The sequence below is a fragment of the Camelina sativa genome, chromosome 19, assembly GCF_030686135.1.
Source record: "Camelina sativa cultivar CO46 ecotype springtype chromosome 19, ASM3068613v1".
Lineage (NCBI taxonomy): Eukaryota > Viridiplantae > Streptophyta > Magnoliopsida > Brassicales > Brassicaceae > Camelina > Camelina sativa.
The window spans coordinates 723,159-748,770 of NC_141898.1; the positions used below are offsets into that span (position 1 = coordinate 723,159).

Consider the following 25,612-nt stretch of genomic DNA (forward strand, 5'->3'; position numbering starts at 1 on the left):
TTTTTCACTTTACATTTTCTCAATATTTTTGTTATAAAGAAACACATCTTTGTCACATGCATTTTAAGTAAGTGCTAGATTATGAATTTTTTTTTTATCAAGTAAATTTGAAATAAACACATGTCCATATACTGATATACATATATGTATCTGTAATAAATGTATAGCTTCAAGATCTTAGCATAACATTGGTGGATGAGAGATTGATACGTCTTGGGGAGATATATATAAGATACTACTACTAGGAGTAGAGTTGAATGATCGTTACATTTATTATGACTCAACATAATTTATTTCATTATCACTAAAAATAATGTGACCTCAAATTTAGTGATAAGATAACTCGTTCGCATCTACCTACTGTGTTATCAATCATGTACCTATTGCGATTTGATGCGGTGAGACTGCAATGCTAAAATAACTTTACAACATGGTTTTATTTTGTAAGTTTTTAAAACTATACTATATATAAATGAAATAAAAAGAGTTTGTGTTAGCCAATAGGAAGTAAGCAAAGTGAGCCAAGCCAACTCTTTTATTCACAGAAAGAATTTTATTTTTTTGTCTGCATAAATAAATAAATAAATAACATTTAAGATATTTTTTTATTAACGTAAAAAAAAAACAGAGAAGAAAAAAAAACGCGTCTTCCTCAGTGACAGTGTTGAATTCTCATATCTTTCTTTCTCTCTCCTCTCTCTTCTCTCTCTCTGCTTCATCTGTTTCTCTCACTAAAAAGCTTCTCATCATCCTTCCCCCTCCCCAAATTAGGGTTAAAGGGTCGAGAGCTTGAGATTGTATCGCCCAGTAAAAAAGGAAGGATCTTTTTACTCGTCAATTGCAAAATTAGCAGACTTTGCAAAGGTGGGTTTAGGGTTTTTTTTTTCGTGTGTTAAAAAAAAACCATTTTTGGGGATAAGTTACGAAGATGACTTCTTTGCCTTCTTCAGTGATCAAATGGCGTTTTTTCCGTAGACAGATGATGCCTTGGAACGTTGTGTTCTCTCTCTGGTTACTCTGTTTCGCTGCTACCTGTCTCTCTGTTTTAGCAGCTGACTCGGACAAATCGGTGTTGCTTCGGTTTAAGAAAACGTTGTCGGACCCTAATTCGATTCTCGCTAGCTGGGTTGAGGATAATGAAGATTACTGCTCCTGGTTTGGTGTATCTTGCGATTCGACCTCTCGAGTCACGTCTCTGAACATTACTGGCTCTGGAAGCGATAAAGGGAGTTCCAAAACCAGTCGGAATCGTTTCACTTGTGGTGATATCGGTAAGTTTCCTTTGTATGGGTTTGGTATCCGGAGGGATTGTATCGGAAATCATGGAGCTTTGGTGGGGGATTTGCCTTCTGTAGTCGTGGGTCTCACAGAGCTTAGGGTTCTGTCTCTGCCTTTCAATTCGTTTAGCGGAGAGATTCCTTTAGGAATCTGGGGAATGGAGAATCTTGAAGTTCTTGATCTGGAAGGGAATTTGATGACCGGGTCATTGCCTGTTCGGATTACTGGGTTACGGAATCTGCGGGTTATGAATTTAGGGTTTAACCGAGTTTCAGGTGAAATCCCTAACTCGCTTCAGAGTCTGTCCAAGTTGGAGATTTTGAATTTGGGTGGTAATAGGTTGAATGGAACTGTTCCTGGTTTTGTTGGGAGGTTCAGAGTGGTGCACTTGCCTTTAAACTGGCTTCAAGGCTCTTTGCATAAAGATATTGGGGATAACTGTGGGAAGCTTGAGCATTTAGATTTGTCTGGTAATTTCTTGATTGGGAGGATTCCTGAGAGTTTGGGCAAGTGTGGCAGTTTAAGGTCTTTGTTGTTGTATATAAATACATTGGAGGAGACTATCCCTTTAGAGTTTGGGAATCTTCAGAAGCTTGAGGTTTTGGATGTTTCTAAGAACACTCTTAGTGGTCCATTACCTGTTGAACTCGGGAACTGCTCTTCGTTGTCTGTTCTCGTGCTATCAAATCTGTACAATGTGTATGATGACATTACCAGCATTAGAGGGGTATCAGATTTACCTCCAGGCGCTGATTTAACTTCTATGACTGAGGAATTCAATTTCTATCAAGGGGGAATTCCAGAGGAAATCACTAGGCTTCCAAAACTAAAGATACTTTGGGTGCCAAGAGCTACGTTAGAAGGGAGGTTTCCAAGAGATTGGGGTTTGTGTCAAAACTTGGAGATGCTTAGTTTGGGTCAGAACTTCTTTAAAGGCGAGATTCCTGTTGGTCTTAGTAAATGTAGGAACCTCCGTCTTCTTGATTTGAGCTCGAATATGCTTACGGGAGAGCTTCTCAAAGAGACTTCAGTCCCCTGTATGAGTGTGTTTGATGTTGGCGGAAACAGCTTATCTGGTTTCATCCCTGAGTTTCTCAATAATACCACAACCCATTGTCCTCCTGTTGTCTACTTTGACGGGTTTTCTATCGAATCTTACAACAACGACCCGTCATCTGTTTATCTCTCCTTCTTCACCATGAAGTCTCAAGTTGGAACTTCCCTGATGGATCTTGGAGGTGATGGAGGTCTGGCCGTGTTTCATAATTTCGCAGACAACAACTTCACTGGTACTCTCAAGTCTATACCACTTGCACAGGAGCGGTTAGGAAAGCGAGTCTCTTACATATTTTCTGCTGGAGGGAATCAGTTGTACGGGCAATTCCCAGGAAACCTGTTTGATAACTGTGACGAACTCAAAGCAGTTTATGTCAATGTAAGCTTCAACAGGCTCTCAGGTCGGATCCCTGAAGGACTAAACAAGATGTGCACTTCTCTTAAGATTCTTGATGCTTCGTCGAATCAGATCTTCGGGATAATCCCATCGAGTCTCGGGGATCTAAGTTCACTCGTTGCTCTTAATCTGAGCTGGAATCAGTTGCAAGGTCAGATACCGGGAAGCCTCGGGAAGAAGATGACAGCTTTAACATACCTTTCGATTGCGAATAATAACCTCACAGGGCAAATTTCTCAGAGTTTTAGTCAGTTGCATTCCTTGGATGTTCTTGATCTCTCTTCCAATCATCTATCTGGCGGCATTCCTCATGATTTCGTCAACTTGAAGAATCTCACTGTGCTGCTTCTCAACAATAACAACCTCTCTGGCCCAATCCCGTCAGGTTTTGCGACATTTGCTGTTTTCAATGTTTCCTTCAACAATCTGTCAGGTCCAGTTCCTTCAACCAACGGATTGACCAAATGCAGCACTGTTCAGGGAAACCCCTATCTTCGACCTTGCCATGTGTTTTCTCTGACAACACCATCTTCTGATTCCCGAGACTCTGCTGGAGATTCTATCACGCAGGATTACGCATCTTCCCCTGCTGAAAACTCTCCACCTGAGTCGCAAGGAAAGGGTGGATTTAACTGGCTAGAGATTGCTTCAATCGCATCCGCTTCAGCTATTTTCTCGGTTCTGATCGCTCTTGTGATTCTCTTCTTCTACACAAGGAAATGGCATCCGAAATCGAAGATCATGGCCACTACGAAGCGAGAAGTCACTATGTTCATGGACATTGGAGTTCCAATAACCTTTGACAATGTTGTTAGAGCCACAGGAAACTTCAACGCAAGCAATCTGATTGGAAACGGTGGATTTGGAGCGACCTACAAAGCAGAAATATCTCAAGATGTGGTCGTCGCAATCAAACGCCTCTCCATTGGACGGTTTCAAGGTGTGCAACAGTTCCACGCAGAGATCAAAACTCTTGGTAGACTTAGACATCCGAATCTTGTGACTCTCATTGGTTATCACGCTAGCGAAACCGAGATGTTCTTGGTCTACAACTATCTCCCAGGAGGCAACCTCGAGAAATTCATCCAAGAAAGATCCACAAGAGATTGGAGAGTTCTTCACAAGATCGCCCTGGACATTGCTCGAGCACTCGCTTACCTCCACGACCAATGTGTCCCACGTGTGCTTCACCGAGATGTTAAGCCGAGCAACATCCTACTGGATGATGATTGCAACGCTTATTTATCAGATTTCGGGTTAGCGAGATTGCTTGGGACCTCGGAAACACACGCAACAACAGGTGTGGCGGGTACGTTTGGGTATGTAGCACCCGAGTACGCTATGACTTGCCGGGTGTCGGATAAAGCAGATGTTTACAGCTATGGAGTGGTGCTTTTTGAGCTGCTTTCGGACAAGAAAGCACTGGATCCGTCGTTTGTGTCGTACGGTAACGGTTTCAACATAGTGCAATGGGCTTGTATGCTGTTGAGACAAGGAAGGGCAAAGGAGTTTTTCACAGCGGGTTTGTGGGACGCGGGTCCTCATGATGATCTAGTAGAGGTTCTGCATTTAGCGGTTGTGTGTACGGTGGATTCACTATCGACGAGACCAACGATGAAGCAAGTTGTAAGACGGCTGAAGCAGTTGCAGCCTCCGTCATGTTAGCACTGATTATTATTATTTTCTTAAAAGGTTTCTTTCCTCAGTTTTTGTGTAAACCTGTTTGTGTAGTAGTTAGAAGAAGAAGAAGAAGAGAGGTTTAGTTTCCTATGGGGTTCTGGATGGTCTATATGAAGGGGAAGGCATAGGAAGGTTGATCTCTCTTTCTATCTCTCTGTGATAGGTCTCTCTAAAGGAAAGCAGAACATACATTAAAAAAATATGAGAAAGAAGAATTGTAGCTAATTTTTTTTGTTTCTGTCCCACTTGTAAATTGTTTTTAATAAAAAGTTTTGTGGGGTTTATTATTATTGTTTTAAAAAAAGTTCATTGCAGATTATGTAACGCTTAAGACCGAGGAACAAGCAAATAGATTACTCCAAAACCAACTCAAGTTCATTAATTCTCCAGTATGAATGAATGCTTCATGGATCAATGCAAAATACAACGTAGTCTATAAAATGTATTTACAATGTGTTTGGGTTCATCTTCATTCTTCAATATCAACTTTGATGTTTTAACTCGAAAAAAAAAGAATGAAATAGAGTCTCTGAATTAGTTTGGGATTAACCCTAGCAAATGAACTACAAGGAAGAAGAAGAAGGAAGTTTAACAACAATATGTCTAAGAGGGTTAATGGTAACATCACCACCACTATTGTCGTCGCTCACGGTGCATCCGCCGTGCCTAACGAACTCGGCCGGTGAAAGAAAACTGCCGTGGCAAACACAAACTATCTTGACCTCCTCCTTGTTCCCTCCGTACCAATACAGAAACCCTTCCACTCGTTTCCCGTCGGCTCCGACATCTCTCGTCGACACACACGGCATGTCTTCTAGGATGTTCCTCGCCTTCTCCATTCCCGAAACTTGCACATTCTTCTTCCTCGCATTTTTACCCTTCCCGCCGTTGACAGGACCAGAGACAACGAACCGATCTTTTTCATCCTTTTCCTTCGTCGGAGGAATCTTGAACTCCAAAAACGCCCTCGCCTTCTCTTCCTCTGTCTCGGCGGTTTGGGCTCTGTTTTTATCTTTTGACAGAGGATGAACCGGAGATTCCATAAATGCCCTCGTCTTCTCCGATCGCATCCTCTTCCTCTCTGTTGTCTCCATCTCGGTTACGACAACAGGCAGAGAACGCGTCCGATCCAGCTGGAACATGTCTTTAACACCACGCTGCGTATCTCCGCCGCCGGATCTTAGCTCATCGACGAAAAAGAAACCTTGGGGTATGGAAGAAGATCGACCCAATTCAGAGTTCTTCCTCTTCCTCGATCTCGGATCCGTACCAAACTGTCCATTAAGAGAAAGACCTAACGTGAGCTCAACATCTTTCTCCTCATCCTCCTCCTCTTCTTGAGCTTCTTTCTTGTTCGATTCTTGTTCCCGGCTCTGATCAGAGTCTGTTGTTTGACAAAGATAGTTGCTTGAGATGAAATACTTGTGCAAGAGATTGTTAGCAGCAAGATTAGGTACTTGAACGACGCCGTTGGGGATCCCACCACCTCTTCTTATCATCTCCATTAATCCAAAAAAAAAAAAATCGAAAGAGAAGAATGGGAGAAAGAAACGTCTTAGTTAGGCTATGAACTTTCTATTTTCGATCTTTGAGAGAGAGAGAGAGAGAGAGAGAGAGAGAGAGAGACTACGAACAATATCGTTTTTTCCTTAAAACAAAGCACCAAATGCTTACTAACTATGATAAACCGTAGTACTACAATTTGCAGTATTTTATAATTTTGAAGGAAAAGAGAAAAAAAGAAAAGAATGAAAAGATCATGTTAATGAATTATATTACAAGCATAGTTGACGATGTGTTAGTACGGATACTTTACTTTATTTTTAGTATATATATTTTTTTCCGCACAAGTTGGCCTTTAATATAACCAATCATAATTCCAAGTTAATAATATGCCCCATTTGAATTACAATAATCATATGACAAATTGATTTTATCGGTTGACAGACAACAAATATATAGGAATGATTCGGATTATCATCTTCTTTGAAAACTTTCCCTATAGTTAATTTATTGAAGAAACGAAAAAAAAAAAAAAAAAAAAGACGACCACCCACCGCGCCACGTGGAAAAGGGCATATCCATCATCAATCAAGTGGGCGTAGTAGACGTCGTAGGCTTCTCTCTACTTGTTCGTCTACAACTTGACACGTGTTTAATTATCAACGTGCTCACTTTATTGCCACGTGTATCCAGCCTGACTGGGCCTCCCTCGACAGCCAAAAAACCAAATTCTTTTTTTTTTAAAGAAAACATAACTCTTTTTTTTTTTTTTTGGTAGCTACTATGTGTTGTGTTGTGTTGTGTCCTCCCTACTTCACGTTCTTAGTAATTCTAAAAAAGGAAAACTGTGTGTCAACAAATATTTGGTTGTTAACCTTAATAATATATATGTTATTTGGTTGTTAACTCGTAATAAGTATTTATTTTTTGAAAGTGTAGATGAAGAAGAAGAGGAGAGGAAGGAACTGAGGATTCTCCTAAAGAGACGCAAAACAAATCGAGAGAGAAGTGGGACACGCCATCCATCGACCATAGTGGCCAACTTGTATTTCTTTTTTTTGTACAAGATTCAAATCTATTTTCTCATAATCAAAAGTGATAACATTAGTGACACGTTTCGCTTCTAGAATACGCCACGTATCTCTTTTATTCATTGCTTCACGACAATATGTTACCAAGTTGCAGCAGGGTCATTATTAATTTTTTTTATTTTTATAACAAAATTAAGCATTACTAGTCATCCACCGGCTTCGGTTTATAATTTTTGTGTTTTTTACAACATTTTTTCACATTTATTATATAAATTGGTAGTAATACATCCATTAGTTGCAAAACCTTATTTATAATATTTATAATGTAATAATTAATTTATCTTCTGTAGAACACCACATTTACATAAACATAATTTAAATGTTTTCGATATCCACGAGAAGAGATACTTCTTTACGAACAGTTTATAGCTAAACAAAGAAGAAGTTACGGACCCAAAAAGAGTCCACAAAACTTCCTCTCTCTCTCCAAAGGTATAGTCAGCTTTCTAAAACATAGGAACTGTATCCATTGGGCTTTTTCCCATCGCAGTTGGCCCTCTATAATTCTTTTCTTGGCCCAAATTCATGATCTAGGACTCAAAAAATCAACAATCACATACATATTACAAGTTGGAATTCGTGAAATAAACAAAGAAAGACTCGTTCGTACACATGGATTTGCTTAGTGGCCATCTAAGACATATATATATATATATATATATGTTGGGTTACTATCTAGTATCTACCATATGGATTGAGCATAGGGATTGGTGTTTGGGATAGGAACAGTACATAGATAAAAGTACGCATGCATTTGCTTGCACTTCCAATTTTTATATCGAATTAATTCTAACCTTTTTTTTTATGAGTCATATTCTTGTTAATTATAATTTGCAATTTAATTTCTCAAATGTATTGATATCCCAAAGTACAAAAAAGGTAAATTGATGTGCAACATTTTTATGTTTGTCTTGACAATGGATATACCAAATAAGAGACTTGTGTTTCATATCTAAACTTTCTAACAACTATGATATCTACATGCTCATATATATGCGTGTTATAATAAGATGTCAATTAGTGGATCCACTCAATCAAAGACACTATAACTGAAAGTGAAAATTTGCTGCCTGTTTCGGTATACCATTACTAGATCCACAATACAACAAGTAACACTGAAATAGAAATATAACTATTGGGGATAATTATAATAGAGGTAATTGAAATCGTGACAGGTAAAACAAAAAAGTGATAGGGAAAATTGGGGGACCATTGAGTATTAGTAAATAACTCTCTTTTTCTCTTCTGTTTTCTTCAGTTTCTCTCTCGAGATGCCCAACCCTCTCTTCACTCTTCAGCTACTTTTTTAGCAAGTATTAATATTCTTGAATACATTAATCTACCAATAACTCATACTTGCACGTTCCGAGCTAGTTTTCACATGCGGACAATATCAACGTTTCAAAAAGAAATTAAAGTGTCAATGTACGTTCTCTAGAATATTTAAAAGTCCTGGTCGTATATATATGAATATGATCATAGAATCTTAGAAATGTTATATATATATATATATATATCTAAATATCTATATGTGTATATATAAACGTGTTTGATCTCATCAACCTCAAGTGGAAGAAACTAAATTGTATACGTCTCGAAATGGCATGCGTACGCGTACCGACGGTACTGTATAGGTAGATCATTTGAATATCCACGTCGTGCGAAATTAATGATATGGTGTTCTATCTGCAATATCCACGTAACCTCACTTAACTCGTACCTTTTTTTTTTGTCTTGCCAGCTCTAGCTGACGCTTATATTATAATTGGTACGTATTAAACATGGAGAACTGTTATTTTTAAATTCTAACAAGATATGTATATTAGTTTCTTAATTAATGTTCAAACTTTGAAAATTCCTTTACTTCTATATATATGTATATTGTATGAGTTGTTTTCAATGGGTATATGTTATATATTTTATATGACTTCAAATATGTATCGTTTGGATTAGACCCGCTTTTCGGATATTATTGTCGTTGATCCTTCACATCATTAATTATTACTATTGAAAAGCTATTAAAAACCCAATCTTTGTTCATGAGACCACAAGCTTTTGGAGTCGGTGAAGTAGATATGACTTGGTGGATTTTAAGTTTGTCCGATTTCTCCTTTGTTCTCATGTGATGTCTTAAGATAAAATGATCATCATCACACTTTTTTTTTTCTCGCTCCTTTGTTTTGATTCATAAGGATATATTGCTTTCGTCCACTTCTATTTTTTCCTATTAATATTCTTACATCACTTTATTTAAAGACGATGTACAATTTAATTAAAAAAAGTTAATCTGATGTTATCGATTCATAAGATATTTATAATGCATTTAAGAAATAAAAAATTGGTTGGAATCTTATTGTGAATGGATAAGTTGCACACTTATAAAGACAATCATGTGGATACCTAATATATCGCCACTTCTGTTTTTTGTTTCTTTTTTTTTTTTTTTTTTTTGCTTTGAAAATCTGAAAAATTTTGTTTCAATGTTTTCTTAGAACATTAACACGTAAAAAAGAAAGAGAGAAATAAAGTTGTCAAGTTAAGGGTTTACATGGCCCTTTTCCTTTCACATATTGTGCTGATACAATATATAATTTCGCAAATGGATCCAGATATAAGAGTCTAGCTTGCCAGCATTTTTTTTTTCTGGTAAACAAAGGAAATGGTATCAAATAATAAGCATGCTCTCGTTGAGAGTCGCCAACAGATATTTCATTATGTATATATGATATAATTACTTAATTTTGAGGATCTTAAATTGACGAATGTTTTTTTATATTCAAATATTGTATGTGGTAGCTAACCAAAACGTATATATGCACATCTTTTTTCTTTTTCTTTTTCGTGCCAGTCAAATGTCAATTAGTTTTTTAGTAGATAACCACAATTAATTAATACAGATGTATAGAATGAAAGTCTTTGTATTTTTTTCATCATTTACCAAAGAGATTATAATTACAGAGTATATAAAGACTCTTTGATTACAAATTAAGTATGATCTCCCGACTATATCGCAGAGTATCTCTAGCTATTATTGAAACTACTATTGACCGAGTTTTGAGGAAGATATATATTCGTTCATAGAAATGTCAATTACTAGATCACGATATCCAAATATATAAATAGAAAAATAGGACAGATCCGATTATACATATATATAGAAACGTCAATTACTATATTACTATATCCAACCTTTTGATAAAACAAAGATGTTAAACCGGTTTTTATGTTTAAAAAAAAAATGAAGCAAAAGTAAACTAGGGCATAGTGATGTCTAATTAATGTACTTGTGTTTTGAAAAGGTAAAATCGTGACTCAACAAGGTACACGAGGCGTGCATCGGGTAAATTCACACAACCTTTTGCAATTGTCGTCGATATGACAGCATGGTCATGCACATATATTGATATATATTATATATACACTATATAACCATATATGATATATGTAATATGTGAGTTGCCTTTTTTTAATGAAATGTGAAATTTATGTATGTAGAAAATTGTAGACTATACAATGAAGTTTGAAAGAAAACTGAAAACAGAAAGACATCAAGGATGAAACTTGAAAGAGTTTGGTTAGCTAGAGACATTAAGGATGTGAGTTGCATTTCATAATTCATTCAGTGGGGGTATTTAAATTTATTTTCATCTTGAGAACATTAGTTAGCTGTTCTAACAAGCTACTATTATATATAACTTCACGTCAATATATGTTTATATTTTGGTATCTATAATTGATTTCTTTTAAATTTGGATATTCACGTATACTTGTTTGGAGTTTTCTTCTTAGCCGTATTATAGTTGCAAGTCATATCACATATATATAGATGATAAAATATTCGAGTTTAATTTTCTCGTCCGTATATAGATTTGAGATGATCCATAATAATAAAGATGAAAATGAACTCGACTGATTTATTCAAACGCATTTAATTTCTTTTTCCTTCGAGGATAGCGAAATCCGCCACGTGGCATTATGTTGTCCATTGCTTTTTTTTCAACATAATAAATATACTTAAGTCGCAATTCTTCTAAATTTTGGAGGCTTATGATATTATTGGTAGGGTTCTCATATTCACTTCCAAAAGCATCTTCCTCTTTTCATTTTCATTTTTACTTTTTGAAAAAGAAAATTCGAATCACATACTTTCTTCTCTCTATTACTCTATTACTCAGCATCATCATTCTTCATATATTACTTAACATCGTAGAACAGCAAAACCCTAGATTTTTCTGTTAAATCTTAAGGCCGTACAAACTTTGAAACTCAGGTAAGAAACAGTACATGCTTTATATATATTTTTTTTATCCTGTCTTATATATTGAAGGAAAAAAAGCTCAATTAAACCCTAATTTTTTTTGTTTTCTCCTTCATATAGAAAAAATTATTTTCTCTTTCCATTCTGTAATTAAGTTTTAAAGGATTGAGAAACTCGGAAGGGTATATGAGATTTCGAAATTCAAAACTAAATTGTTTTTTTTTTTTTTTTAATTCTAAATTCCCTTATATTTTCTACTAACGGTTTTACATCTGATTCATCTTTTTGTATTAAATATATATAGAGATCTTGATAATAGCATTATGAATATCGTGCCTTGGAAAGATGCAAACGACGAAGTTTCGGGCGGGGCTTTGGCAAGACGTGAAGGAGACGTAGAAGAAGATCAAGAAGAAGACCAAGCCAGAGCCACCAGTGGCAAAACCGTAATTAAAAAGCCGCCAACCTCCATCTCTTCCTCTTCTTCTTCTTGGATGAAGTCGAAGGATCCGAGGATTGTTAGGGTTTCACGCGCCTTTGGAGGCAAAGACCGTCACAGCAAAGTGTGTACGCTACGTGGGCTACGTGACAGACGCGTGAGATTATCAGTCCCCACGGCTATTCAGCTTTATGATCTTCAAGAACGACTCGGCGTTGACCAGCCTAGCAAAGCCGTGGACTGGTTGCTCGATGCAGCTAAAGAGGAGATCGACGAGCTCCCTCCGTTACCAATCTCGCCGGAGAATTTTAGCCTCTTCAACCATCATCAGTCGTTCTTGAATCTTGGTCAAAGGCCGGTTCATCAAGATCCGACCCAACTCGGGTTTAAAATCAATGGATGTGTAGAGGAGACTACTACTAGCAGCCGTGAAGTAAACAACAAAGAGAAGGGAGACAACGATGTCGTTTTCACAAACAATCATCATATTGGGTCTTACGGAACTTATCACAACAACATGGAACATCATCATCATCATCATCACCAACATCAACATTTGAGCTTTCAAGGAGATTATCATCAACATCAACTACATAGTCTTGTCCCATTTCCATCACAAATTTTGGTATGTCCAATGACGACATCAACAACGAAAACAACTATACAATCTTTGTTTCCATCATCTTCGTCAGCTGGTTCGGGAACTATGGAGACAATAGATCCGAGGCAAATGGCAAGCCATTTTCAAATGCCATTAATGGGTAATTCTTCATCTTCGTCATCCCAAAACATTTCGACTTTATATTCATTGCTACATGGAAGTAGTAGCAACAACAATGGTGGTAGAGACATTAATAATCGGATGCCTTATGTCCAATTCAGCCGAGATAATACCACTACAGCGGCTAGTATGTCGAAGCTTCGAGGGTCGGAGAGTAGTAGTACAAGTAGAGGAAGTGAACACCATATGTGAAATTAGGCTAGCTATAGAAACAATTAATGTTTTGTTCGTGTTCAGAAGTAAGGGCCGGGGGACACAAAACAAAAACAATAATTAGTAGCTAATTAATAATATTGTACTCTTTTTCTGATATATTTTTATATACAAATTAATACTATAACTGATTTATTAATTATTGTGCGTTTAGCATGTGTTTGGAACTTTCTCTCTAAATATATTTATAGCATCCTCGTAGGATCTGAATACACACTAACACACTTGCATGAAATGTTGATACATTTAGGGCTCTTAGTATAAGAACAAATAATGTATAAACTCTTGAGAATGAGAAGCTAAACAAACACAGATTCATCAATAGAGATAACGCAATAATGAGATGGAATCTATTAAGGAGGGATCATGTGTTTCTATTGGATACACAGTAGTGCATTAACTGACTCAGCTCGTGACTGTAGATAGATTGGATGATGAATAGAGTAGTAAGTTGGATTTTAACTGAAGATGCAAGGATGCCATTCCCGTTTAAAAACTTAAGATGACTAGATAGGCTAAATGCCCTCGTTGTTTACTAAAATTATGTACAGTATAGTATCACATGCATGTTCATCACAAATGCAAGAGCTAGGCTTGCAGACACAAAAAATTATTTATAGCTTTATGTAAATATATAAAGTAGGGAGGTAATTAAGAGGAGGAACCAATGAGTAAATTGGAGGAAGGAAGAACAAGTAAAATAGGGTAATAAAGACAAAAGCTAGTAAATAATAATGTATGTGTACGTATCTTTGATTGATTTGAATAAAAAGGCTGCCGATCCAATGCTCTGTGGCTCTGTCCTATATCATCATACTTTCTGCAAAAAGCTTCCCTGTCGAACTCTAGCTATATGTATATGGTACATGATATATATATATATATATATACTTTTTATACAACATTGTTGTCCTTGGTTAACCGAACCAAACCTAGAAACAAATGAATGATCTGATTTTAATTTCCAATGATAACATTATATGCTTTTTTTTTAGTCAGCATTATGAATTTGGAGTGCTAAATACGTAAAAAGACAGGTATTATTATTCACTGGATTCGCATTTTCCCTACTTAGCTTAGCTTTGCATATTACGACGTTGTGTGCTAATTGAGCCGACCAGAAAGGCCCATTGTTTGTGTTTTATAAGTGGAAAGCCCATGAACCTTTCTCGAATCCGAAAGCTATTTTTCATTATATATTATTTTCTCTATGGATCTGGTTAATTTTTCGTTGGCCCCAATAATAATTGAATTCAGTCTCTAATAATTATTACATCATCGCTGTAACCTTTTACTATAATAAAAAAAAAAAAAAAAATTCGAATTTTAAAACTCGGATAATAAAAGATTAATTTCCTTATTACTACTTAGTTGATAAAAAAAGGCAATTAGAAGATTCTTTAAAAACAAAAAAAGGGTCTCTCTGGTTTCAGTTTGCTCTTTACTTAAAAAAAATCTCAAAACCTGCAAAGATCTCCCACTCGAGCTATCTCTGGTAAGCTCTCTACTTCTCCTTACTGGATTCGTTTACTCTCTTTCTCAAATTTGGTTTTGTTGCTCTCTTATGACGTGAATTCAAACCCGATTTACGTTCTAGGGTTTTGCTGAAATCTGAGTTTTTCTTAGTGACTGAATCATAATTTAATAGTCAATTTCCTTTGATTGGGTTTTCTGGGTTAGTTCAGAATTGATTCTGATGTTTTCTTCTCTCTTATTTTGTTGTACTTAGGTGCCAAAGGGAAGAACTTTGAGGGGAATGAATTGAGTTTTTGTTTTTGTCTTCTCTCAGAGGGATGCGTGTTGTGTTGTTTTTTCATTCAAGAAATGGTTATGTTGGGTGAAGTTGCAACGAAGTTTGAATATGAGCAATGGAGTTGGGGATGGTGGAGCTCAGCAAAGTGATTTACATTGTAATAGAAAGCTTTCCCGAGGCAATGATTTCGCTTTTGCCGTTGCCAGAATGGCTGTCGCTCAGATTTCCGAGAGTGTTGAGGTTAACTCGTATCAGGATTCTCAGTCAAGGGAAGGGTTGAGGTTTGCTTCTTTTCAAGAATCTGCTCTTGATACATTAACCGATGTTGCTGTTCAGTATCTCCTGAGTATTGGCAAAGCTGCTCATTTTTATGCCAACTTAGCTGGTAGAGTAGATATTAATTCTCTCGACATTGTTCAAGCATTAGAGGATTTGGGATCTGGTTTGGGTTTTCCTGATGTTTCAGATACTGATCATTGTCTTGCTGATTCCGGTGTTGTCAAGGATATTATTCGTTATACCAGAGAAGCTGAGGAGATCCCCTTTGTTTATTCTCTTCCCCGTTTCCCGTTCAGTAAAGAGAAAAGACCTGCTCCTAGTTTCTCTGAGGCTGGTGAAGAGCCTCCAGATGAACACATTCCTGTTTGGCTTCCTGCATTCCCCGATACTAAATTGTCTGATCGATCAGAAGAAACTAATGCAGGCACAATCGAACAAGATATCCCAAGTAAAGAAAACGGGTCATCTTTACCGAGTGTGCAACATTCTTTTGATGGTGATAGGTTAGAAATACTTAAATCTCCAAAGGATGTTCGGGACACAGCAGAAGTGGAAGGTAACCTGTTTTTAACCGCGCCTCTTCGATTTGTGGAGAAGGATGTGTCACCTCTGTTTCCTCCTTTGGAGCTTTCAAATCAAGTCGTTAGAATCAACCACGTTCTTGATAAGCATATGAGAAACAACCATCACATCCCGGTTCTAGAGGCATCTGCTCCCTCGGATGAAATCAACAACAAGAACGGGATAGATGTTTCTGAGGATGGAGGGAAGAGAGATGGTGCAAGAACACAGCGAAATTTGGTACGTTTCAAGATTGGGGCTACAAAAAGACCTACGTGCTTGGCAATAGATCGGAGCTTCCAGGAAGAGGGTTGGTTTCAAAATGGTGAAGACAATAGAAAGAAAAAGTCAGAAATCGAAGATAAGCGCGGAAGGATTGACTCGCAAATTGTCCACTCAGATGTAAAATAGGTATTATGTCATTTTAGAATTTGTAGACAAGATAGCTTTGCATCCTGAGTTTAGTGATTGTTTGCAACTGGAATACGTTACTTCTTAGGGTAAGAGATTTTTACTAATTCAAAATGATGGAGACATACAAGGTTGTTTGGCCTTTAAACTTTGCTGGTGACATGTTATTTTTGATAGCCCAATTAATATGCTCTTGGCACTTTTGTATATGCATATTATCCTTGAACTTAAAAAATACTGTTATACATTAATTAGACCTGTATATATATATATATGCTGGTTACAACAAACAAGTAGGAAGAGAACGGACCAAAGGTTCTTTCCTCTCTAAGATCCCTTCATTTACAATTCTAAGTGATAACCAAATTAGCAAAAGCAAACTTCATTAACTAAGTCTCTGAAAATCATTCTCTCAATATCTAACACAATCCCTGGAGTCTCTCCTTCAAACTCTTTCAAGTTCATGCCTTGAATTTGCAGGTCCTCCCATATGATGTCTTCCTCATCGTCCTCCAAGAGACACTTGGAGTTGTTTTGTTGTAACCTATCAATCTCTGAACACAGAGTCTGCAGAAGTTTTTCTTCTTTTGATATTTTCTCCATCTTTTTGAGTGGATTTGATGTTAAACGTGGTTTGGTACAGCCTTCTGCAGTGAATCTCTGAGCTAGAATCTCGTTCACGGTATCAAAGACCAGTTTTCTCCTGATTTTCTCTGTCGCGTTTGTCTGCTCGTGTCTGAATCCTCTGCCTCTATATTTGCTGTCCGGTAGAGTCACATAGCTGGCCTTATTCTGTTCCAGGATGAAGAACAGACCAGGATTGATCGGGAGGCGCGCTTGGTGCAGCTGAAAGCTTATCATGCTGTATTCGAGATCTCTTAGAAGCCCTGATGCCAACAATATCTCCAAGATGTACTCGTTGTCGCCGCTTTTGAAGTCTGTACCGTCTTCAGGGAAGCATTCGAGAAGATCAGAACCTGGCTGTGTTGTGCCCTGAAAAAGTATGGATCTGCAGAAGCTGGTGGGCTTGTTTATCCACTCAGATTCTTCAGAACGTGAAGCATCCTCCTCTGTGGCAAAAGAACCAAAAAAACGGTGAGAACTTTACACAAACCAAAACTTTGTGAATCCATGTAGTTAATTAGCATCGATGTACTAATGTACATGTAATTGCTACTATATAGGAAGGAGTCACTAATCAGTCTGAGATAGTTCTATTTCAGTGTCTTACCTTTAAAACTAAGGGATATCTTCCTCACAGGGGACGGTGAATCCTCTTCGTCGAAGGCTGCATCAAGAACTGAGACAGGGCTCGGTTGTTCAATTGTAACTTTTAGAGGTTTTAGGGACGGTCTGTCTTGTTTGATTCCAAAGTCCGAACTCTGCATTGGTAAACAGAAGATATTTAGTTAAATGAGTACTACTGAATTAACTTGAGAAGTGAAGATTTGTGTGAGAGAGAAAGAGATCTATTATATACCCTTTGTCTTGGGGTGTGCTGCTCTGGCAAGTCACAGTTTCTCTCCAACCTATGTCTGCTTGTAACCTCGATGTCAGCATTCGACCCCAAGCTTATGTTGCTGTCAGATCTTAGACTCCTCAAGTCACTGCTTGCATCACTTAAATGGTCATCAGGTTGCTGAAGAGTACTGCGAGGCTTTAATCCCTGTTTTCTTCTCGGGGAGGCTACCTCTGTCTGTTGCCTTCCGATTTGCTTTTTGCGTGACTCTGATTTTGGAGTTGTGGGTCGAGACTGCTTCTCGAACCCGAGCTTCTTTGGCTGTGTTCTTGGGCTGACACTGTTCTGTTGGCTCCTACCTGACTTGGTCATGGAACAAGAATCCGCAGCCAAAACTGGCCTCGACCGTAATGTTTTTGGGCTATTGCTCTTCGTGGAATCGAGTTGCCCCTTGTAAAGGCCTGGCCTTGGGGTTAAATCCATCGCGTTCTGCTTCCCCGAGGTGACTTTTCGGGTTTGTTTAGAGTTTCCAACCTTGACATTTGGTAAACCGACATTCTGTGACAGCGAAGAGGTGGAAGCTGGAGCCGCCGATTTCATAAGAACGATCGAAGATTTGAAGTTCCTGGCTGGACTTGTTGCAGCTGGAACTGACTGGTTGGTTCTCTGCATAGGAGTGGTTGTAGTCAGTGTACTGTTTTCATCTCTGCTTTCATCTATTAACTGCTGCGTTTTCTCCATAGCCTCAAGTATTTGCTTAAGAGCTCTGAGATCTTTTCCCGACTTTTTAAACTCCAACTGTGTAAGCCGCTTCTGAATTTCGCCATAAACCGTCAGTGCAGTGTCGCCTGCTTTCATTTGCTTCCATGGAGCTGGTTCCATTGGAAACTTGGAAGCAGCAGAAGCAGGTATCTTCTTGATGGAATCAACGCTTCTAGATCTCTGTAGAGCTGTTGGTTCCACTCTAGACATTGGCCTTGGAGAATCACAAAACCGGTTCTCTCTTCTCTGTTCCGTATCAGAATTGTCCGCCATGACTTCAAGACCCATCAATTTGGCAACAACACTAGAGTTCGATCTCCTGTGACTTATTGTTTCGGGTTCCTCTGGACAACTTGATCTCGGGGAATCTGCTCTCGGACTCCTAAAGGAATTTGATCTACTATCCAATGACAACCTCGGTGTCTCTTTGAACTTCGAGCCCGTCTTGTATCCGTTGTTTCTCATCTCCCTCTCATCATAAGAAAGGCGATGACTTTCCTTAAACCTCACAGCCATTCCTCTTCCTTCATTCCACTCATTAGAACTCCGACATGGTGAACGCAATGACGAGAGCAACAAGCTAGTTCGAGCTGAATTGGGCTGCTGCTGATGAGTGAAGGCTGCTTCTTCACCTCTGGTTCTTATTTCTCTATTAATAGAGCCTTTCACAAGCTCCTTTAGATCATATGGCATCATCAAGCCACCATTGGGCTGCTCTCTGATCAGATTCTCACCAGGCGGGTCAAATTGAGAAGCTGTGGTACTGACTTCTGCAGACGAGAAGCTTGAGGAGCGAGGAGAAGAGGAAAACGAAGGCCTTGAAGAGGATTCAGAAGAGGCTCTATGCTTCTCCTTTGCTGCAGACTTCTTCTTCTTGGTACTACTCCTCTCCTGCAATTCCCAAAAAAGTCCCTGTTTCTTTCAGCTTCTGTTTCCTGAATTCTCATTCTTTAACGATGAGTACTTTAACTGACTTTAGATTCTTACCGTTTCTTTATCACTTTCCATGTTAGTTTCACCGACGACATCTTTTCTTTCTCCTGCAAAAAGATCCCCATGTTCTTAGCTATAAGCCTGTTTTTGGTTCTAGTATAACTACTACTCTGTTTCCATGTGGTCCTAAACACAGAACTGAGATTTAGTAAGAGAGAGAGAGAGAGTTCAAGTTACCTGGAGGCAAAGATTTCTCTACATGGCCAGAGACATCGACTGGTCTCGCCGGACAATGTTGCCGGTAAAACACTTGAAAGATCCCATTCATGCATCCAAACTGTTTATTAAGATTTGGATTCTCATCTGACAAGTTATAGAGAAGTTTTGCAGACATGTCTTCTTCTGCTTCTTAGCACTTATCTCAAAAGGGATAATCTAAACAGACTTTCACAAATTCAAGTTTCTCTTCATATGTAGTCTCTGCTTTTGCAATTACCAGTTTCTTGGTCTTTTTTTACTCTGTTCTGGGTTAAAGATGTTTTTTTTCTTGTGTTTCAAAAGAAGAAGAAGAAAGGAAGAAATGGACAAGAAGAAGCCAACATTAAGGACAAATGATAGCTTCTTGTAAAGTAATGACCAGACAACGGATTAGGTTCCTCTGCGTTTTGCTTGGAGGCTACCTTGAAGAAGAAAGAAGAGAAGGGCAACACCAAAAAAAAAGAAAAAAAAAAAAGATTTTGTTTTTGGTCTTTGAGAAAGAGGTTTCTATCTTTAAAGGCAAAGATACAACTGTCAAAGGTGGCTTGAACCATCATATATAATGTAATGCATGTACATGTGTTAACATGTTAGAATCATACATGTAAGAGGTTTTTTTTGTTTTTATTTATTTAGTATATCTTATAATTCTTTAATTATGTCAGAGCTCTGAAAAATTCTGCTCGCCAAATAATGAGGAATCTGGTTCACCTCCTAAGATGATAATTATGCACATGACAGCACAAGGCAACTTTATTTTTAACAAAAAAAAAAAAAAAAAAAAAGCTTTTTTGAATTTTGGAAAACCAGTTAGTTATATTTTGGATCTATTATAAGAAATGTTAGCCATGTCTATCTATTTCTATTTATTTCAGTGTGTTGGTACAAATAAGAAATTGATAGGTCTTATGATATTTTTTATTTTACATTTTTCTCCAAATATTATTTTGGCCTTTTCTCTTTAGAAACGAAACTGAAGTTTTATCTTCTTCTTTTTTGAAAAATACAAAATGAATGAAGTTTTTAATCTATAACAATGAGTGAGATAATTAGCTAAAATTTCCTTACACATCCATGTGGACAAAATAATGTGGGTGGGTCTTTATAAGTCTTGGTGCCCCTTTTACATGTGCATGTGGACTTTGTCAGGAACACACAGCATTTTTTTTATAAGAAGAAGAAGAAGAAATAAATTATATATTTATCTAAGGATAAGAGAAAACAATAATTTTGTATTCTAATGTAATGGAAATGGTAACACAAAATCAAAATAAATTATTAGGGGGAGGGGAAAGTGGATTGGTGAACTGGAAGAAAGCTTGCATGGTCTGAGATTGGTGGGTCTTACAAACTGGGATTTTATTATTTCTTTTATATTTTTGTCGACCAACGACGATATATATATGTAATACTTTTTTTTTTTTTCAATAGTAATGTTGTACCATATGCAAGTTAAACGCAGAATATGATGGATATTAGTTTCTGCATATACTACGAAGGACCACATTTGTGAATATACTACGAACACTAAATATGGTTTTGTCATAAACTAAAGCTTTAGTATTAAAGAGTGGCTATTAAAAAACCATACTATTCAATTTTTTTTTGGATAATGTGTCGTATATTAATGTTGTCATGTGTGTGTGTAAGTGTGTACATATATCTGAGATATACTGATATATCTATCTACGTCCACTAGGTGAAGAGGAAATATACGATATTGATCGAAACAAGTACTAGTATAAGTATTAATTAACTATTAAGTATGATGAATCGATTCTATATCGACACAGCTTATTCATTACATTTAGTACTTTAGTATTTACATGAATTTTGTATCGTAGACTGTATCCGGTCTGACGAGTAATAAATAGGTCTTTAACAACAACAAAGATGATAAAAGAGGTCATCTTCATTTGTTTGATTCTTTAGATTAAAACACACCACCAATAAATATTTTAACAAAAAAAAAAAAAAAAACACACCACCAATAAATATGATGAAAGGAACTTATTTCCTATAATTAGATGGCTGCTAAGAAATTATTGTGCAAGGAAAACAAGTAGCCCCTTAACTATTGTTACTCATACATCTCTTTCCTGTTGTTAAAGAGTATATATGCGTCAAATCAAAACAATTAATTTATAGCCAGGCATAGTTACTTACTCTAGCTAGCCTGTTAAATATGTGATTCTCAAATCGAATAGACTAGGGTGATGATCAGTTTATTTAGTGAATGATGTTTCAAAATTTTGTACCACAAAAATATTGAAGAAACTATTAATTAGATCGATCGGAAAGTTGATTACTTTCTGATTATTAAAAAATATTAATTAGTCGGTTGCTTAATGTATAAAATAAATTAGCTTAAGATGATGTAATAACTTTTTGCATGTGATTTTTTTAGAAACTAAGGAATCTATAGCATATAAAATGAGGAAGAAAATTATTATATAGTATAATAAAGTCGTCGTCGTTTAGTTCTTTTGTCTTGGTTGATTTGAGGGTTTTATGTCCTTACTCCTTAGATGTACTAATCACAAAAAGCTTGTGGGCATATCACGTGCTTTGTTCCACAATGTGCTGTGAACCAGGTGGGGTTTGTGAGGACTTCTTCTTATCTATTTATTTTTTCTTTCTTTTCTATTTATAATAATAATGTTTGCTAATATAAAAACAAAATTAATTTGATTTGACCTTGGAAGTACCAAGGAATATACTATTACACATGGGTATTAGCTAGGTTTGGTTTCAAATATTGTACCGTAATCAATATATCGAACGCGTTACCTTCCTTTATGATGATTTGATGGTTTGAATTCTTTGGTAATTTTTCAACTCATGCGAGTTCTGTATATCTTTTTTGTCCCTTACCACATTTTGAGATACTTTTTTTTATGATTAGTGACAATACTATATTAGATAAGCGCAGTTACATTTAAGTTTACTGTTACTGAGTTACTGGTAATATTATATGGTAGAGTTCATGCAGTGTCTTCTTAATTGGTTGATTGTATTTTTATTATTTTTGGTTAAAAATTAGGTATATATCATGCGGAAACACATAAAACGTTACCATTGTTAGTTTGTTACAGTTACAATGCGATGCGATGGAGAGAAATCAGGGAAAATGGCCAAAATCAACTCCAACTATTTGTCAAACTTTTTTTATATCTAAATTTCAACACCCTGCAAATAACAATCTGAACTGTATTAAAATTCAAATTTGTTACCTAAACTATATAAAATGTTAATAATTTCAACCTCTTTTCAAACAGTGTTAAATCATAGTTTAACGATGTTGAGTCAGATGATCTGTAGCATCCACATGGCACTGAGAATTACCAAAACAAACTTGTGGTAAGAAACAAAGCGTTTGACAAAAAATGGGATATTGGAGCCTGTTTCGGGTATGTTGTGAGATTTCATTTTTGGTCAATTCTTGCTACAAAATACCCAAAAATGACCAAAACGACGTAGTTTTGGTAAGTCCCAGTGCTACGTTGATATCACATACCGTCTCACTCAACATCATTAAACTCTGATTTAACACTGTTCGAACAGAGGTTGAAATTGATAACATTTTATATATTTTAGGTAGCAAATTTGAATAATTGGTGACGAGTGAGTTCGCCCTAATTATTTCTCTCCCAGACACCATTACCGAGGCGCCGCTACCACCACCTTTATCCGACGCCGGTAGGGCTTCGGCTCGCTGGCGTCGGGTTATCTCAACCTCCTCTCTCCCTTGCTGCGTCCTTTGTTCTCTTATTCCTTTTGGTCTCCTTCTTAGTTCCGCCGGAGTTCTTTCGAGAGCTGAACTCTCAGATACGTTCATGCTTCAGCTTCATCTTCCCCTTCCCTTGACCCAGTCTCCGTTGAACCCTCCCGGTGTGCTTTCTCCTTCATGGTCCCAGCCACCAGACGCGTTCTCCGAGACCTGTGAATGCCCCGATTACTATGGCTTTTGTCGATCTCTCCGTCTCCTCTTACTGTCAACCACAACAACTCTCTGCTCCTCGGATCCAACTCCTCTCACCAAGTGCTTAGCTTGGCTGCAGCTGGACGGGAGCTCTGTTTTGACATTGGAGCCAATGAAGACCTTGACGTTGAAACCCGCATCCTCGGCGTTCCCTAGCCCACCATTGTTTTCAATCTGGTCCAGGTTTGCTCATCAATATCTAACCAAAATCCTGGTAGTTAGACTATATGGGTCAATTGGATTGTCCCTGAACTGGAAGATATCTCGATCTGTTATAGCTATATTGACCCCAACCCCTTTAGATATTTGTGTCCTCTGTTTGGTGGGTCGTACTCGACATGATGCTTCTGAGTGTAGGACCTCTCTACTCAGCTTAGTTTGTGCTAACACTACATCAAGCTCCAAATCTTTAGTACCAGATTCCCCTGCTCGGTCAAGTCGAGATTTTCTCGAAAGCAGATTCTTGATCTCTTCTATTTGGCTTGTTATCTTCTTGCATCGAGGTCAGTTGTTTATTTTGGTCTGGAGGACTGCAATGTCGAGCTACGTTAGGAAATTTGACCCGCTAGGCTGGCGGATTATGTTGCTTATGTCCGTTGCTCCTATGTTTCGCTTATCACCAAATTTGCAACTCTTTCATCCCCATCGTTTAAACAGGTTTGGTCTGAATTCCACTCTCTGACATACCAGTCAACAGTTGCTTTACTTAAGAATTTCATTAGTCCGAAGACTGCTTTTGAACCTTAAGACAACTTGGAGACTAGTTTGGTACAAGAGTCCTTGGAAAACCCTGCTTTTAGAATCGTCCAGAGATTACACCCATAGAGATCACACCGGCTTAAACCTCGGCATTATGATCCCAACTGTACGGAGAGGGGGTTACCGACGGTTTAACAGGTTGTTTTCTTCATCACCCCTCTTTACTAAGCTCTCAATGTTGAAAAACATCTACTTTTTGAAGTTCCCGCCTATAAGCTTGAAGAATAGTGGCATTATGATCATCATTCAAAGGAATAATGGTTACCGCAACCTCTTCAACCATCTCCCAGCCAACCTTAGAACTGCAATCACACATGTAGTGACAGGTTTTCAGAACGTCTTCAACTCCGTTCGCACCTTTGGCAAAGCACTACCTTGTGTAGTCCCTCTCATCCAAGTGAGACCATCAGCTTTGACTTTCTCATCGCCACCCAGTCTTCTACTCAAGACAATGGCCACTTTCCCTTCCATTGACCCGACCATGGAAGCTGCATCGATATACCTTGAACTCACAGGTTCCAGTTCGCTAGTCAGCAATTGGTTCAAAGCTCTCAAGCTCTTTCTGTCGTTTACTCCTATCTTTTCTTGTATTCTTGTTAAATTTGGTTCTGGGGAATACCCTCTATGTTGTTGTTTAAACTATCCTACTTATTGTGTATGTTACTTTCTATCTAATGGAATGAAGCATATCGTTTTGATCAAAAAAAAAAGATAGCAAATTTGAATTTTAATACGGTTCAGATTATTATTTGCAGGACGTTAAAGTTTAGGTATAAAAAAATTATATGGCAAAAATAGTTTAGGTTGATTTTAGTTGTTTTCCAGAAAGAAATCACGTCTTTGTTTTTTTTTTAATAACAATTTTGTTATCATTACTAAAGAACCTTTCATTGTTATACGTTTTAGAAACGAGAGAATGTGTGGATACAAAATTTAGGGAGCACCAGTTTTGGAATTTTTTTTGTTTTCCAAGTTGATACATATCTACATCAATCACAAAATAGACAGTGCGATAATTAAAATGTTATACTGTGAAATGAATAAGTACAATAAATTAGATAACTAAACTACGTACACTTAGATAAAGAGGCGTATATGAAATGCACCAAACATACTCCACCCGTTAAGATGAAAGTAATCGATAATCTCGTAATCAAAGAAAAATAAGAATCAAAGATTAAGAGAAAAAATGGAAAAGAATAGACAAGTGAAAAAGAAAAGACAAAGGGAACAAAATCACATGAAGCATTTGGGTAAAATGGCTTGAGTGTTAGAGTTGATAGGGAACCAACTAAGCAAAACGCATTTTAAATGATAATAATAGTTAACTTAAAACCAATCCTAAAAGTTAAGTGTGTATTCTTTTACGTTAAGTTTCTGTTCAATTTATCTATTGTTCAATTATTGGCACATGATCCCACTTATCACCCACCCATCCAACATTTGTTTAATTTCACCATTAATTTAGGTGGGGCTTCTCTCCTTTGATTTTGACTGCCAACATTACATACACATCTTTGCATAATTATATGTATCATTTGAAAGAAATTATAATTACATGCATGAGCATTTTAATTATTATGTATCATTATATAAATATTGCTATTAATTAAAATTATTATTGTTATTATTTTGGGGTTTATGTGTTGTATGATAGTTTTATATTGGGGTAAAAGAGTGTTATGCTTTTTTCTATAACTAAGTAGTATTTTTTTTACTTTCGTAGTGAATTAGTTGCGATAAAAAAATTCAGGGAAGT

General features: G+C 37.1%; 5 protein-coding genes across 6 annotated transcripts; 3 read left to right on the top strand and 2 right to left on the bottom strand.

Moving 5' to 3' along the window:
• The first annotated feature begins 610 nt into the window (after positions 1–610).
• On the top strand, positions 611–4,698 carry LOC104763770 (LRR receptor-like serine/threonine-protein kinase RPK2). 2 transcript variants are annotated; one of them, XM_010487148.3, is made up of 2 exons: positions 611–864; positions 951–4,698. In XM_010487148.3, exon 2 carries the CDS (start codon positions 980–982, stop codon positions 4,394–4,396), a length of 3,417 nt encoding a protein of 1,138 aa, XP_010485450.1. In that variant the 5' UTR covers positions 611–864; positions 951–979; the 3' UTR covers positions 4,397–4,698. The 2 variants fall into 2 exon arrangements, with proteins under 2 accessions (XP_010485450.1, XP_010485449.1); XM_010487147.3 differs by having other exon boundaries at positions 786–4,698.
• A 66-nt stretch (positions 4,699–4,764) lies between these two features.
• On the bottom strand, positions 4,765–6,381 carry LOC104730668 (ninja-family protein AFP4). Its single transcript, XM_010450232.3, has one exon. It carries the CDS (start codon positions 5,914–5,916, stop codon positions 4,975–4,977), a length of 942 nt encoding a protein of 313 aa, XP_010448534.2. The 5' UTR covers positions 5,917–6,381; the 3' UTR covers positions 4,765–4,974.
• Positions 6,382–10,864: 4,483 nt separating this feature from the next.
• LOC104763772 (transcription factor TCP13) lies at positions 10,865–12,835 on the top strand. Its single transcript, XM_010487150.3, has 2 exons — positions 10,865–11,275; positions 11,568–12,835. The coding sequence occupies exon 2, from the start codon at positions 11,587–11,589 to the stop codon at positions 12,673–12,675; it is 1,089 nt and encodes a 362-aa protein (XP_010485452.2). The 5' UTR covers positions 10,865–11,275; positions 11,568–11,586; the 3' UTR covers positions 12,676–12,835.
• Positions 12,836–14,055: 1,220 nt separating this feature from the next.
• On the top strand, positions 14,056–19,768 carry LOC104763774 (uncharacterized). Its single transcript, XM_087501675.1, has 5 exons — positions 14,056–14,191; positions 14,426–15,700; positions 16,181–16,795; positions 16,885–18,798; positions 19,416–19,768. The coding sequence occupies exon 2, from the start codon at positions 14,558–14,560 to the stop codon at positions 15,698–15,700; it is 1,143 nt and encodes a 380-aa protein (XP_087357801.1). The 5' UTR covers positions 14,056–14,191; positions 14,426–14,557; the 3' UTR covers positions 16,181–16,795; positions 16,885–18,798; positions 19,416–19,768.
• Positions 15,922–19,836, bottom strand: LOC104763773 (protein LONGIFOLIA 2). Its single transcript, XM_087501673.1, has 5 exons — positions 19,092–19,836; positions 18,909–18,961; positions 17,181–18,812; positions 16,932–17,082; positions 15,922–16,770 (listed from the first exon to the last, which is right to left on the bottom strand). The coding sequence occupies exons 1-5, from the start codon at positions 19,246–19,248 to the stop codon at positions 16,067–16,069; spliced, it is 2,697 nt and encodes an 898-aa protein (XP_087357799.1). The 5' UTR covers positions 19,249–19,836; the 3' UTR covers positions 15,922–16,066.
• Positions 19,837–25,612: the final 5,776 nt, after the last annotated feature.

What these genes read in the sequence shown, in the direction of transcription:
- LOC104763770 (XM_010487147.3), top strand. Translation starts at nt 929, where the DNA reads ATGACTTCTTTGCCTTCTTCAGTGATCAAATGGCGTTTTTTCCGTAGA.
- LOC104730668 (XM_010450232.3), bottom strand. Translation starts at nt 5,916, where the DNA reads ATGGAGATGATAAGAAGAGGTGGTGGGATCCCCAACGGCGTCGTTCAA.
- LOC104763772 (XM_010487150.3), top strand. Translation starts at nt 11,587, where the DNA reads ATGAATATCGTGCCTTGGAAAGATGCAAACGACGAAGTTTCGGGCGGG.
- LOC104763774 (XM_087501675.1), top strand. Translation starts at nt 14,558, where the DNA reads ATGAGCAATGGAGTTGGGGATGGTGGAGCTCAGCAAAGTGATTTACAT.
- LOC104763773 (XM_087501673.1), bottom strand. Translation starts at nt 19,248, where the DNA reads ATGTCTGCAAAACTTCTCTATAACTTGTCAGATGAGAATCCAAATCTT. An exon ending in AGCACACCCCAAGACAAAGG is followed by an intron (nt 17,083 to 17,180) that starts GTATATAATAGA and finishes TTACCAATGCAG; the next exon opens with AGTTCGGACTTTGGAATCAA. An exon ending in GATATCCCTTAGTTTTAAAG is followed by an intron (nt 16,771 to 16,931) that starts GTAAGACACTGA and finishes CTTTTGCCACAG; the next exon opens with AGGAGGATGCTTCACGTTCT.